We start from the raw sequence: 14,735 nt of genomic DNA, 5'->3' as shown, positions 1-14,735 counted from the left end.
TTTTACCATTTGGTTCTTTGATCTTTTTCACGTTACGCAGCGGCCTACGAAAGTGCCACCGAAATTGGCTTAATTGGATTCAAATGAACCGGTCGGTAAATGTAAATTCCTACTTGAAAAAGAGTTTGATAGGTTTTTTACCCTTTGTCAATAGAGTCAACTCAATATTTTGAGCTTAAACTTATTTTTTTTTTTTGAATATTTACTGCATTGTTTTAACAGTTTGAATCAGAAGTGATTGAACGTAATTAATTTCCGATGTTTTGCAACCCTTTTTATCATCCACTAAATTGGAGCTAACTGGAAAAATCTTGCAAATGCGCCATCGAATCAAACAGCGAACATTTTGCTCATAACTTTGGCACATCATACCACATGGAAAGTACCTTAAAATCGTACCAATTTCATACGTTCACACTTTCTCAACACTCAACACCGATGCGACACACGAGACCCAATTGATTGCCGGCATAAGATTTCATTGCTCAGTTTGCATGTCACACCGTTTGAATAGAGCAACTTTACAGCGTCAGAAGGGGTAGTAGGCGTGCTGTCGTTGCACTTCATAAACTTGCACCACGGCGGCGGGGGACATATGTTTTCCAAATCGGTGTCTCTCACGCTTTTGCAGAATGTACGATACGGTGTGAACGTATGCCACCAACAATCCGCCATCGGAGTGTGCTGCTTGGAATGGTTAATACGCTAAAAAAAACAGCGTGCGCAAACCATTCAACAGACGGCACAGATCAAACAATGCGCTAAACGCGAGCTGATTTGTTGATGAAAAGAATGAACCGAAGGTTCACTGAGCGACATAACAAACTGCACAATCAAAAGGGCTTTCTGTGTTGATGTAAGTGTGGTTTTTGTAAAGTGTGACAAATCAATACTTTCCGTGAGATTTCAGCAGGATACACGGGTTTTGTACGCGTGCGGACACGTTGTGAGTTGTGTTTTGGCACGCGCATTAGAGGGTCGTCGGATAATTTTCACGCATCAGAAATCAGTAAGATAAGGCGATTCAAACGCTTTATAATATGCAACAATTGCAACGATGTTATATGCTACGTTCCTCGAACTGTATAACATTTTCTCACAACTGTATCGTCCTCCACGACTACTCACACCCCGTGCATACATCGATCACCCTTTGCCCAGCCACTCACCGGCCATAATTAATTTATCACCTTTAAATTATCGTCCGAGGGCAGACGACGAGTGTGGCAAAATTGCACGCCGCAGCATAAGGTAAACATCATAAATCTCGACAATCGCACCTCGGAATCGATACGATGCAGCAGCCAACGATGCGACCATACCTTTTGCATGCCATTTTCGCCCGCTCTCTCTGTCTCCCTCCAACTCCCTTTTCCACTCGTTGACACCTCGAGCCGATGTCGCAAGTGGCAGACGTAAAAGAACGTTTGGCCGGGGCAGCGAGCGCAAGCATACAATATTCTCACGTTTGTCAATGTCGTGCGAAAAATCAATTAAGCACTTGAAATTCCCTTCAATTTTCATTTTACTCTGCCAACTGCGGTCGCTGGAAAGCATAAGCACACATACGTATGTGCGCAGCATGCGATCGAATTTGACCTCGAACAGACTGTCGAGTTCTGTTGGTAGATGGCAGAAAAAAAAAGACGATGGAGACGCAAATCCACGCTTTGGAGTGCGTGGAGACCGCGGCACAGGTCCCGCACACGATCCGCGGGTGGCTTTACGTTTCAATTATCTTTCCCTGTGGTTTGTTTTGTTTTCGATCGCGCATGTGTGTGTGTGTGTGTCTGTTCCACATTGATAGGGACCCGATCCGTGTAACTCCCTTCCCCTCATCCTCCTTGATGGTTGTGTCTCCTCCCGTGTGGACACACGGTCATTTCGACGGTCTTCAAGGTTGATTGCGACAATCGTGAATAGCGCGTAATATATCAATAAAATATCATAGCCCGCTCTCTAGGACGCCTGCTGCCCTTCGAGCGATCGCTTTTACCCGAGCACCGATGCCCTCCTACTCCACACTGCGCCGACCGCGCGGCTTTCAGGATTTATTTCCACCCGGGGCTTTGCGCTCACGGTTTGTCACAAGAAGTGTCGAACAGCGTTTTATTGACACTTTTGTCCGTACAAATTGGCGCACTCTCTGCACTTAGTGCAAGCCGATGGCTGAACCACCGAGCTGCACCTTGAACTACCGGGACAACATAAATTCTGGCACTCGCTCTTGCCCAACTCGCAGTGTCATTGGTTTATTGGTAAAGGCTTTCTTACTCTTATTTTGAGGCGTAACCAGCGACAAGCAACGCTGTAAAACGTTTTGACGAGTGTATTTGTGTGTGTAGGTAGGAATGAGGGATCCTTCCCCACAATGCTGTACCTATTATTGCACAACATCATCACCATCACCACCACCGCCGCCCTTAAACGAGGAACCATCCCTCAGTGTAAGAATAAAACGTTGATCAATCAAGCGCTGGAGAGTTTGCAAAGTTTGTATGCTCGCTGCTGCACTCGACATTTACGCCGGCCACCCCAATACTGACGGGCTCAATTAAAAGCAATGATGATTGTCCGAGCGAGTAGTTGTGGACGTTTTCCCATAAAACCCCCCTCGGTCCGGAGTTGCTGAATTATTTCAATGCCCATGGCGCGCACAAGTCAATCATTTATCGGATCGCTAGGGCAGGCGAAAAATGAAACACAGGCGAAAGAGAGTGCACAAGCTTTATGTGAGCAATAAAACCGCAATCCATCCACTGTGCCGTTGTGCTGCAGTGGTGTTGCACTGGTGTTGGTAATCTGATGTTGGGCGCCCGAATTGTGCAACAAACCTGGTGCTTTTTTGATAACGAAAGTAGTACTGGTGCGCTCTTTTACGACCATTGACAACTCTGGGTAATGTGGGCTTAATTTTCCGTTTTGAATGTACGATGCCTTTCAACGCGCTCGAGCTTTAATCACGTTAAATGTGCAATGCGTACCCGAATATGTTCACTCGACAATATAGGCTCATCAAGAGTTTGGCATTAAAGTGGAATAAATTTGGCTTTTGGGTAGTTTTTCATGCCATAACTTGCCGAATTAACACCTTCGATGATTCAATAACTTTATAAATAATTCAACAATCAACGCAACAGTGAAAAGACATCCCAAACAAACGAACGAATCGATTGTCGCTGTCGATCAAAAGCTCGCCAGCTCGGTTTGTATCAACGCGCTGTCATAAAGCCTTGCGTAAAGTGGACACATGCACAGACAAAACACATCCAAACGGTTTTTGCCAAACGTAACCTTGTGCCAAATGAGCACCACAAGACGCCGTGCTTCCCGTGCATGCCGCGGATGAGGAGCCACAGCTCTGAAACCGTGTCTAGGTCATGTCTTCGCCCATCACCCATCAGCCAGTCAGCCGGACACCTGAACCTAAACCCATTCGCATCGGTACCAAAACAAACCAAAACAACCGAGCCTTTACATCAACTAATTGACCCTGTCAAAACACACACACACACTGATCACTTGCCCCACCACCTAACAGCTGGTCGTTTGCTAATGTTTTTATGTTTGCCCTCCCCGCGTGCACCATTAGGTCAGGGGAATGGAGCATAATTTTTCGCGCCATTTCGCGCCAACCGGAACCACGTCCAATTGATAAAAAAGCCTTTAATGCCGATTGAACGCCACCACCACAAGCTGCCGTTCGCTCTTACGCTCAGCTCAGTGAGACATTCAGTACGCCGGAACATTACACGCCGGACGTTTGCTGAATGGTGCGGTCCCGCAATCACTGACATTTGCTATCGCTCAGATTGGCCTTCGATTATGACCAGCGGGAGTCTGGCGGGCCACGCAGCAGCCGGATAATGACGCAGCAGCCGGACAGCAAGAAAAGAAACAGCACACTCCAACAGCATTCGCGCGCGTAATAAATATATCAATCAAGACGGCGAGTCGACGTGAGCGAGGTACCGCCGAGCGGTCACGTTGAAATTTGTCGACCCCGAACGGTACCACCGGGGCTGGCCAGGGTACCAGGGGATGACCTCCGGCTTAATTAGGCGGTTGCCGGTGGTTACAAGCTGCAGACTCCGTACCTTGAGCGTGATGGGCTCCACCGGCTATCGGTCACGCCGCAGCCGACACTCACTTGTTCGGAGCTAACCTTTGCTCCAGATCGATTGGTTCCAGCGCTTGGGGTACTGCTGCATTAATAGAATTCGCAACGCCGTATCGCGCCCAAAGACAATTGACGGTCAATTGACTGGGTCGAGAAATTGTCGCATATCATACGGACTGCGAGTGAACCGTCGCGTGTCAATCATGGCTTGAACTACGTCTTTTTTTGCAACTGAATTACATTAACTCTGTCGGTCCGCGAATTACATTAGCATTATTGAGAAGGAGGCAATCACATTGGTATACCTGTAATATCGGGCACAGTGTTTCATATTTATGGTGTCCAAATTGTTAAACACGTTTTGCTATTACCGAAGTAGTGACATTTTGCTCTGAACTTTAACGTTTATCCTTTGAACAATAAGGGCGAATCGGGAGTTTCCAGACTACTTAAACGTCGCATACTCTACAGAGTCTTTTACTGGCACTAAATTTGTCAGTAGTTTCGATGTTCAAGTGTCAATATGTGCGTGGAAGAAACATTCTTATGGTTTATATTTTTAATCCGAATTACATTCAGTTTAAGTTGAGTCTATGATCAGCGTTGATTACATCAGCTGATTTATTTATTAACTTTATTTTATTTTACTGCATGATGATTTAAATTGAAAAATAATGTGTATTCATTTTATACTCCGATGCTTACCTGATAGATCGACGAGAAGTGCCCGTTCGTGCGCATCTGCGATCGATTTTGAGGCTGTGGTGAGCCTAGCGGTGACATCAGATGGTTACTGCTTCCATAACCGTGCATCTTGCGGCTGAGCGGTTGGTAGATAGCACCATTCGACGAGAGAATATCTGTAAACCAAACAGAAAGAGCATAAATAGCATTTGATCGTACAGTTGCGTAAACCCCCTTAGCGCCGGTCCCATTCGCTCGACATCGATCGGTCGTTTTTGATCCGTTGTTAATTAAATACGTCGCTACAATTGTACGATCCACACGGCAATGGCTTTTGCGACCCACCACCACGAGCGAACGTATCGAAACGAACGAAACACATAACAATCGTAATGATCCGATGCACCGATGGTACGATTGCACGTGATTGGTGTCCCGTGTGCCCTGTGCAGAAGGTGTCAAATTGCACACGTTGTCCTGTCAGCTTGAGTGAGGTGCGTCGAAGGAAGCGGGCAGAGAAAGCACTATACAGTACCTCTTCACATATGACGCGACGCAAATGATGCAGCTCGAAGCGCTGTGTTCGAACGCATGTGGCACCACAAACCATCATCGTCTTGTGTGTTTCATGGTGATGTGTATTCATTTTCGGGGTCGCCAATTTTTGGTGGCAGACGGCGGCACACAACCCCCGTTGGAATGCAACTGTGTGTTGCGGTCGGCCGAATGCAAACAAAATGTCATAATGATAATAATGATAATAATGACCTGCCTCGCACGATCGAAATGGCGCTGGCATTTGCATATAATTGGCAGAATGAACGATATTTCAGCCATTTTACACCGCACCCGTACCGGAATAAACCAGGCCAAAAACACACGCTCAACCACGTTCGGTGCTAAAGACGATATTGACATGGCCCCAGCGGTATTTATGCTGCTGTGGCGTAGATGCCACGGAACGGTGGTATGTTTGTTACGCACTCTGTTTAAAGTAAAGCTTTTTGCCGTTTTAGCGGTACAAATTTCTGTGCACAAAAGTCAACTTTTGCTTCAACTTGAAACAGCTTGCAGGCTTTTAAAAGTTGCTCCCATTGACAACAGGCACATAATTGAGCGCAACCGTGCCGGAGATGGCTGAGTGGCCCGAGGTGCTGAATTTTACAACCACCAACTGCTACCATGAGCGCGACAGCTTCCATTTCCGCAGCGGCGCACAAATTGAACCACATTTAAGGGCTCCAGACACGCCATACCACGAAAACAGGCGAAATGAAATGGGTTTACGTACAAGTAGCAAGGCGGTCACACTTCGGCTTTTTGTGGCTTTTTGTGGAACCAACCGGAAGATGAAAACATCGTGTACGTGAGCGTGCGTAAAATTACTTCTTCGAAATTGGGCGCCGAAGTGCATCATTCACCGTTGCTGCTGGTACAAACCATGCTGTAGCATGTACTACATGTGGCCGCGGCCGAATGTCGTGAACCGATCGACTCGCCAACCACCACCACCACCAAACGTCTTGCTCTACCGCCAGCACCGTTTGCCTTTCGAATGATGATTTTTTCACGCCTAATGAGTGCAGAAAGAAAATTGCTCCCTAACAAAGCGTTGATCGGTGCGTGATGCTGAGCAATTGTTGGAAAAAAGTAAACAAAAAGCAAAAAAACTACCAAATGAAGACCTTTCTCAGGGAATAGAAAGTGAGTGGTTTTGGTTTGTTCGTGTCTGATCTCTGGTGGAACATGCTGTCGGTGTTTGTTTTGCCGTCCAAAAGGGATTGCACAAGCAAGCACTAAGAGAAGCATGCGGGAAATGGAGCCTCGAAAATGAAGGTGATGCCGATTCACCCCGTATGTAACATTTGATTACGTTACGTATCATGTAAAAAAAGGCTGGTTAAATAATGCTATGATTAATCAGCAGGGGTAACACCGGTGGCAGTGATATGATTAGTGGAGACGAAGGTCGTAACACTTCAACCGTGCTCGGAGGACTGGGTATCGCATCATAGCCGGCAGCTCTAAAGCGGTTCACCATACGATTCGATACCCGTCCACGATCGCGCGCGGAGTACATTTTGCCTAACGGGGTGTGAGGAAGAAGAAAAAACATCCGGGCATGTATCTACCCTTCACCATTTATGGAGATCAGAGAATGGCCGATCGAGCGTCCACTATAATAACAGCATAATTCTACACTGAAGTGGTCTCACTGATACACATACACAACCACATACATACGCGATCGCACAGGTCGGTTGCTGCACGTGTCCTTCCTTCGAGTGTGTATGCAGCCTGCCCTCCAAACGTCACCTAATACAATGCCCATTTGTTGCGTACGCCGATTGTGGGGGAACTAGCCATGTGCATGTGTATAACGCCACACCGCTAAGCAGCAAACACTTTCCGAAACGGGCGGGTATGAACTGGGCACGATCCGGTATTCCGGTAGCCGGTAGCATTAAACTAGCTATGTCGGCGGTGTACAGCAGAGCGTTTGGATGGCAGAAAACACGTTATTGCGTAACATTCTTTGCAAATCACGACCCACCAATTCTGACTGTGCCAGTGTTCTTGAACGAAGGGGAATTGTCTTAAGAAACTGCCTAAAGCATCGTACGCCAACCAGTTGGATGGCAATAGTTCATAGTTTGTATAGCCTCTTGGTGGTATTTATTTATGCAGGTTCAGTTGAATAGAAGTCAATAGCAATTGCTGTTACAATTATACTGTCGCATAATAGTTCTGTGATGATTGCATACGTTGTTGCATGGCCATGAGAATGTTAACTCACAATAAGCAGCATAAATGTCTGAGGTTTTGAAGTTGCACTCTTTAGAATTTTCGATTCTTCATTCGATTTAACAAGATTGTTTAATATGTCATTTGGCGTGTTAAGACTTTCCTAGTCGATTTTATTATTGTGATTTCATTCCGTTATTTTGTATTTATTATCATAACCAAACAACTACATATCGTATATACCAATGTATTGCTTCAAGTATTTTTAAATGTTGTGTACACTACAAGGTAATATCATTCAAAATGTATTCCAATTTATTTGTAAATGTTGCTTCTATCCCAAAATGCTTTAAACTCAAACAATTCTAGCATCGATTATTCACCCACAATGATACATACTTCTGATAAAAGATAAAACATTCTACCAGCTGCTGCGCCTCATGTACCCGTACAGGAATTGTAATGTAAATTGAACTGTTCTGTTGAACTATGTGAAGGTGACTTGCTTTCGACGAGCATCCATTCTTCCGGCACAATGCGCAAGATCAACAACAGATAAGAAGAACAACTGCGCGCGAGCGCTGCTTTGCACAACGACCATACCCAGGTATGCAAATCACAATGAACCTTCCTTTTCGCCCTTGGTGCTTTGTGCGTTTTCGGGAAGGCGTTTTCGATTACATTACGATTTTACTCCCAGCACGTTTGAAGGCGTAAAATCAATGGACGTTCCTGAAGAAAGTAGAGCATAAGAAAACCAAACACATGATTGTATTTGCATAAAAGATCGTCCGCAATACTACAATCGCTGGTGTACATACCAGGAAACCGAACCAATTTCGGTTCCAGATACGCATTTAAAACGCATGTCATTTCATGCGTCACATATTACAGTAAAACAAAACAACAACAACAAAAACCAACCACTTCGCGCACTGGAACTTCGAACCGTACGCTGCTAAAAGTTTTTACCCAAATCTGCGGTTATTGCGGCAATCCATTCATGATTTATAATGTAAACCTACCTCTGCTGCTACTGCCACCAACCTCTACAGCGTAGAGGTAAATGAATTTTCATTTAATCGCCCATGCAAACGTAATGGACCGAGACGAACAAAAAAAGATGTTAAATCAACCGCAAAATGATTCAACATGTCAGCGCTAACCGTTTCGCGGAACCCGCCACGTTTCGCTTTCGGGCCGGGGATTCAACCGGCACCGCGGCTCAGCATAACCGAGCGATACATAAATCAGTGGAAATCGTTCTTCACGACCGAATGGCACCGTTTACTTTCATTCTTTCGTGGCACTGTAGGAAAGCAATCCCCAGCGAGTGAGTTCCATCTGTTGTGAAGACTAAATGTCAAATGGAAAAGTTTTCTCGCCCCAACGATCGAAAAGTTGACTTGACTGGTGGATGGTTTATACCCGCGCGCACGGAACGAAACCGAAACGAATCGGTACAATTTTACAGCCAAATTGAAAAACGGTGCAGCTGCAGAAGCACAGCGCTGCAGTGGTAGTTTTGTAATCCAAACGGGTCAAATATGTTCAAGGCAGATTTGATGTGCTTTATTTTGTTACAACGCAGAAAGCTTAAACAACAGGAGCGAAAATAAAAACCGACAAATTTATCCATTTATTTTGTTTCCTTTTGTTGAACTTTTATATAAACTACAAGTTAGGAAAGGAATTTGATTGCTGAAAACTATTCCGGAGTTACTTTGTTGCAAATCATGCCACACGAACGTATTTCATTTTTCTTGCTCCACACATTGATGTAATGCTTAAAAGGGAAACCTGCTCCCGGTGTTACACACGTGACGTGTGGATTAATAAATATTCGCACAATCCCACAATTTACAATTCCGAAACAAGCCAAACTGGATGACAAAACCATGTCCCGGGGGAGGCTTGCTAATCCACCACCGTATCAGAGGTTCGTCGCTTGCTGTCCTATCGAAGTCTTTCCATTCGTGCGACCGCGTCCTCTTCATCATATACCGTCGTCACGACAAACGAAAGGCAGATGTGTCTAATGGGCGGGCGGAAAAGAAACCAGCCGCAACATGGATACCATTAAAAGCCATGGCGTGACGAATATTGGGAATTGAATTAAAACGGAAGGTTGTTATATCGCGAAATAAGACCCACCAACGCGATACTTTTCTGTTGTTGTTTTTTGCACGGAATGGCTGAAATACAGCTAACAAGGTTATCATTGTGAAACGAACGAATACTATAACATATCTTTCCCACACGATTAATTTGGCACGACAAATCCTCATATTTATTTGTATCGTAAATTAGGCGCTCCACCATCGGCTATAATCGTAACTTACGTGCAGTAAGGAAATTTATCCATTGAAAATATATTATTTATTGGGTGACAAACATGAGTTTTACATTTAATGCTTAATTTTACAAATCAAATATTTAATTTCAATTCTACGTCCAATGCTATTGCATAAAAGATGACATTTAATTTTGATATCTTTTTCGCAGAGACCAAAAAAAACAAACAACTCGTTTGCTAATTGCTTACTTCAAGCTTCATTGTAACTAAATTTCAAACCTTTGCAAAAAAGCACGAGACGCGAGTAATTTAACAATTATTTTCAACATTAGCTGACCTCCCAAGAGACCGATAAAAACGAGCAATACACGCGGCAATGGAACTGGCGGCGCAACAAAAAGGCAAAGGAACGAAAACGACAGTCCTTGCTGCTACTAGTAGTCCGCGTACTGCCCCTCAATGTCAGTTGATCTTAACGGTGGGCAAGTTAAATTTTTATGTATCATAAAACGACAAGCATCGTTGGAGGTGAGGCTCTGCCATGATAACTGCCATGATGTTTCGCACCCAGAGGGCACTCCGGGTAGCTTAGGCCACCGGAGAAGGTTACCGTCGGAATAAAGGAACAAATGAACATATACGCACAACCACCAAGCAACAGCTCGGCGGTCCACAAGTATCGGTATCATACGTTGACACTTGACCAGAAGAGCGATCGCTCTACTGGGCTGCTGCTGCCCAGCACACACCGTGGAGTGCACCCTGGGACGCATGCATACAATGCGGATCCGCGAGTCCCTTGGGAGTAGGTCAAACATTAATGGTTGCGAACGATTGCGCAAAGTAAATGCAACCAATAAAAGAGCAGTTCGTCCACACGTTTGCTTTCCGTGGCGCACTGGAACTGGGCGAGATACAATCTCGTCAACATTGAGCATTGAGGAAATAAAACGCAAAATTAATTTCCCTTCCCGTCCGTCCTTCCCCAACACTTTCCAATCGAGCAGAATGCATCTCGTAAAGTGATACGAGCGAATGGACAAAAAAACAACGATAAACCAACCCACAATGTTCGCACCCTTCAGCCACCGTCGATCACGCCGGTCCGGCGATCCGATTGTGCTGATCGTAATTAACCGATACTAATCCAAGCTCGACCGAGCCGGCGGTATGTGAGCCCAATCGAAGGATCAGGTATCTTGTCTCGGCTCGAGAAAAGTTCATCAGTCACCCAAAATCATTCTACGGTGGAGCCTGCCTGCTTTATGCAGCTGGCAGAATTGACACAAGGTCAGTGACGACCCAATTACGAGCGCGACGACAACGAATAGTGACGAAGGCCAGGGGGTGGGAGTTTTTGATTGGCGGGCAGAAGCCATCAAAGAGATTTTGCCGCAAAACGCTAAATCTACATCAACGGATCGCAGCCCGCTCCGTTGTCATTCGCACGGATCCAATAATGGGCATTTTTAAACCATTTCCATCCGAACCGGGTCAGGTGGAAGTCCTTCCTAAACCTACCACGCGTGATGACGGGGAAGTGTGTGTGTTTGTACGTGTGTAGCCGCTCTCTGACAGGTTGATCGAGAGGTGTTAAAAGTACCAGCAGCAAGAAGAACCGATCGAGCCGAAAGTGAAGTAATAAAGATATCGCTCGTTTTAATCACGATCGAGCATTCACTTTTGCACAGGCGTCAATAAAAGCCACAATCAACATATTCAGACACAAAATATACACATCAAAATATCACATAGGTTTTTTGTTTTTGGGCGGAACTATCTGTAGGATATGAAGACGCCAGGAAACTTCGGAACTCCTAAAGTATAATAAAAAAAGGTACACTTTCCATGCCGCAACAATAAAAACATTTGTTTTCTCGTACATATCGGATAAAGATCTCTAGATCTCTATCTATTCAAAATTGATTCTTCGAGTGGCTTTTATATGGTAATTCGAATATGAGCAAAATATTCGGTGGCTTCCTAAAATTCAAATAAATCTCAGAAGATGACAACTGACATGACAGTTTCGTGAATGCTGCAAGATGAGGAACAACATTTCTTCGACACAAGCCCTATATCCATATGGCCAGACGACACTTGAGTCCACATGGCAGCAAAGGAAGCTGGTGAGATTGCAGTAGGAAATTAATTTAAAATTACCCTTCCGAATCGACCGCTAACACGGATGACCATCGGGATAAAAAAGGGTAGGAAATCATTAAAAAAATCTTCTTTATCTATAAAACCCGCCGACTTACCGTTGTCCATATCCGGCTGCACACGGGAGGCCGGATGGTGTTGTGGCGGGTGACCGGGCTGGTTCGGTTCCTTCTGTGCCTGACAGTGCGGACAAGCTTCGTTCCGGAACATGCACGAGTAGCACCGTTCGTGGCCGCAGGCGTCGATCAGCTTCCTTTTCTTGCCCTTATCGAACGGCATCTGACAGCTCGGACAGAGGGCGCCTCCGGTTTCGTTTTCCAGTATCTTACGAATCGCTGCCAAATCTGAAAGTAAACGAAAGCAAACGAAAGGTTTTTAGTCGGTTAGTCACAACCAGCACCCTGCGCACCTTCGCTGGCACATCATTGGGAGCGGGTTACGATCCATTCGAGTAAAAGGTTCTCCGCAAAATATCAACTGGCCAAAAACCGAAACAACCAAACCCTCCACGACGCTATCATAGAGCCATCGATTGAAAAGTCAGCGGCCGCTTCAAGACGTTTAGGCCCTTCAATTTTTTCCATTTTTGGGGTGCCGCAGCAAAGGGAGAACAAAGGTCAATAAATTAATGACGCCTCATTTACCACCCTGCCGAGACGAGTTGGTCGTACGAGCCTCCATTAGAGGCGGAAACGAAAGTCACAACATTGGAATTGGACCCATTCGGGGTTTAAAAGGGGGCCGACCAAGGTATGACCTTCCAAACGTGTGAGCCCTTTGGCAAGCTTCACCGGCCATAAATTTACCCAGGATCACCTGGTTAAAACTAGGCTAGATTTACTGCGTCCTCAGCGGGCACCGTACCCTTGGTTAGGTGCACCTGAAACGAGTGAACCCAACCCAGATCTTCGCGCGGGATATTCACAGTCAGCGTACCTTGAGGGAGACAGAACAGCGGCCCTGCTACAAAAGTACGATCCCAAACATCACTCAACCATCGAGTCTCCACAGAGCGCCCAGGGCTCGAGAACAATCGATTTTTCAAATTTGCAAATATTAATAACCAATGTCCCGCGGGTCAACAAACCGGGACCACGTGCCCTTCCCGCTCGCTCGCCACTTTGTTGGGTGGAGCACCTGCTGTGTGTGTTGCCGTGTTTGATCCAGCGGGAGGTCCCGACCGCACCCCGACCATAAGGAGAAATACGGAAACGGCCTGGAAAAGACGAATTGACAGGTCCGGCCGGGGGAGCGCGTTCGCTTCCCGTACGTTCACCTAACGTGAATTGAACTTTAGGCCCCATTGCAACTTTTGACGCGAGAGAGCGAAAGGACCCCGGAGGGTTCTCTCGTTTTTGTTTTGCTCAAACGACCGTTTGCAACAATGTACGTACGCGCTCGATTCGTCTGTGACAAAGTAAAGTACATGAATCGTTCAACCCATAACAGGGACACTACATTGGTTGTGTGTCAAACTCCTGATCAGATCTGATCTATGCCGTCTGCTAATATTAAACACCGACCATACACACATATCGGGATCAATAGGATGTAGAATTTCTCGAGCTCAAGCCGTCGCAACTCTGCGACGTGGTGAATTCACGCGTTGCTCCAAACTTCGATCCCCATTGTAAAACAATAAATCATCCTTGCTTGTCCGCAACGCACCGGTACCTCCACCACTCATTTCCCCCTCACTAGGGTAAGCGATTAAACGGTCGAGATTTTGGCTCCGCAGGATCACGGTGGTGCCTCGGGTGCACGATTTCTTCCGCGAATATTTTGTCAGTTTTGAATGTAAACAACTTTCCTGCCCGCGGAGATCGATCTGTGTCGGTCGTCAACCGGCCGCAACCTCTTAACCAATAACGGACCCTGCCAACTGTGTGGAAGTGGGTCACTACAGCGGGATTAAAGTACTGAACGGTGTTGCTTGTGGATTCCAGTATGCCAGGACGAAAGGAAACAAAGACAGGCGCAAACACACGAGCATCCGAGAATGCCCCATTCACCCCTAGAGCAAGCTGCTTCGTTGTCCCGCATCGAGGGTTATTGATCGTCGCGCATTGCTGACCTTTCAGTACCGCAATGGTGGAAAACCAAACGATCGACATGGTGCGCCTGTTGCAGACGTTGTTTTGTTAGCTTTTCCTTGCCTGTGTAACAGGTTCTACTTGCTTTATTCTTTCTTCTACGAATATCCTATTTTCTGAATGTTGAGAAGAATACTGGTTAAGTTAGCATTCGGGGTGATACCCTGATTGAGTGAACATATGTTTAAAAAACTAGTCAAAAAATTAAACACGTGTAAGGTTATTTGTATTTGAATTAACAGGTAAGGTTATTATTATTTGAAGAAGCGTGTTTTAAAGCATATAAATTATTTCTTGAAACGATGCAAATATTCAGACAGACACCAGACGAAACATGGCGTCAAGATCCTGGAATAAAGAAATTTTAAATGTTAAACGTAAAGAATGTTCAAAATACTCCATGCTCTCGAACTAATCCGTAGTCCAATTCAGAGAGTAGTCCAACTAACGGACTAACGGGAGGAATTAGATTTCAATTAGTGGGAGATTAATTTCGGTCACGTTTATCCAAGATACGGTTGCAATAACTGCAGCTCGGGCACCGCACGATGTAATAACGATATAAAGCAACGATATCTATGCGCTAACACGAACACGGTACGCGACTGTCAGATCCATACCATAACTCTTCCCA

At 45.5% G+C, this 14,735-nt stretch overlaps 1 protein-coding gene across 6 annotated transcripts in view; it reads right to left on the bottom strand.

The window, feature by feature from the left end:
• The window catches only part of LOC120893243 (protein TANC2), a 120,422-nt gene that overhangs the window by 13,502 nt on the left and 92,185 nt on the right, over nucleotides 1–14,735 (bottom strand). For all 6 annotated transcript variants that reach the window (XM_040295015.1, XM_040295016.1, XM_040295019.1 and 3 more), the window contains 2 exons: nucleotides 12,107–12,352; nucleotides 4,826–4,980 (listed from right to left, as the gene is read on the bottom strand). In XM_040295015.1, coding sequence (XP_040150949.1) covers nucleotides 4,826–4,980; nucleotides 12,107–12,352 — 401 coding nt within the window. The remainder of the gene's footprint in view (nucleotides 1–4,825; nucleotides 4,981–12,106; nucleotides 12,353–14,735) is intronic.

This window comes from Anopheles arabiensis, chromosome 2 (genome assembly GCF_016920715.1).
Source record: "Anopheles arabiensis isolate DONGOLA chromosome 2, AaraD3, whole genome shotgun sequence".
Classification (NCBI taxonomy): Eukaryota; Metazoa; Arthropoda; class Insecta; order Diptera; family Culicidae; genus Anopheles; species Anopheles arabiensis.
Note: the sequence above shows the minus strand (reverse complement) of the source record. Positions and strands in the feature narration are given on the sequence as shown.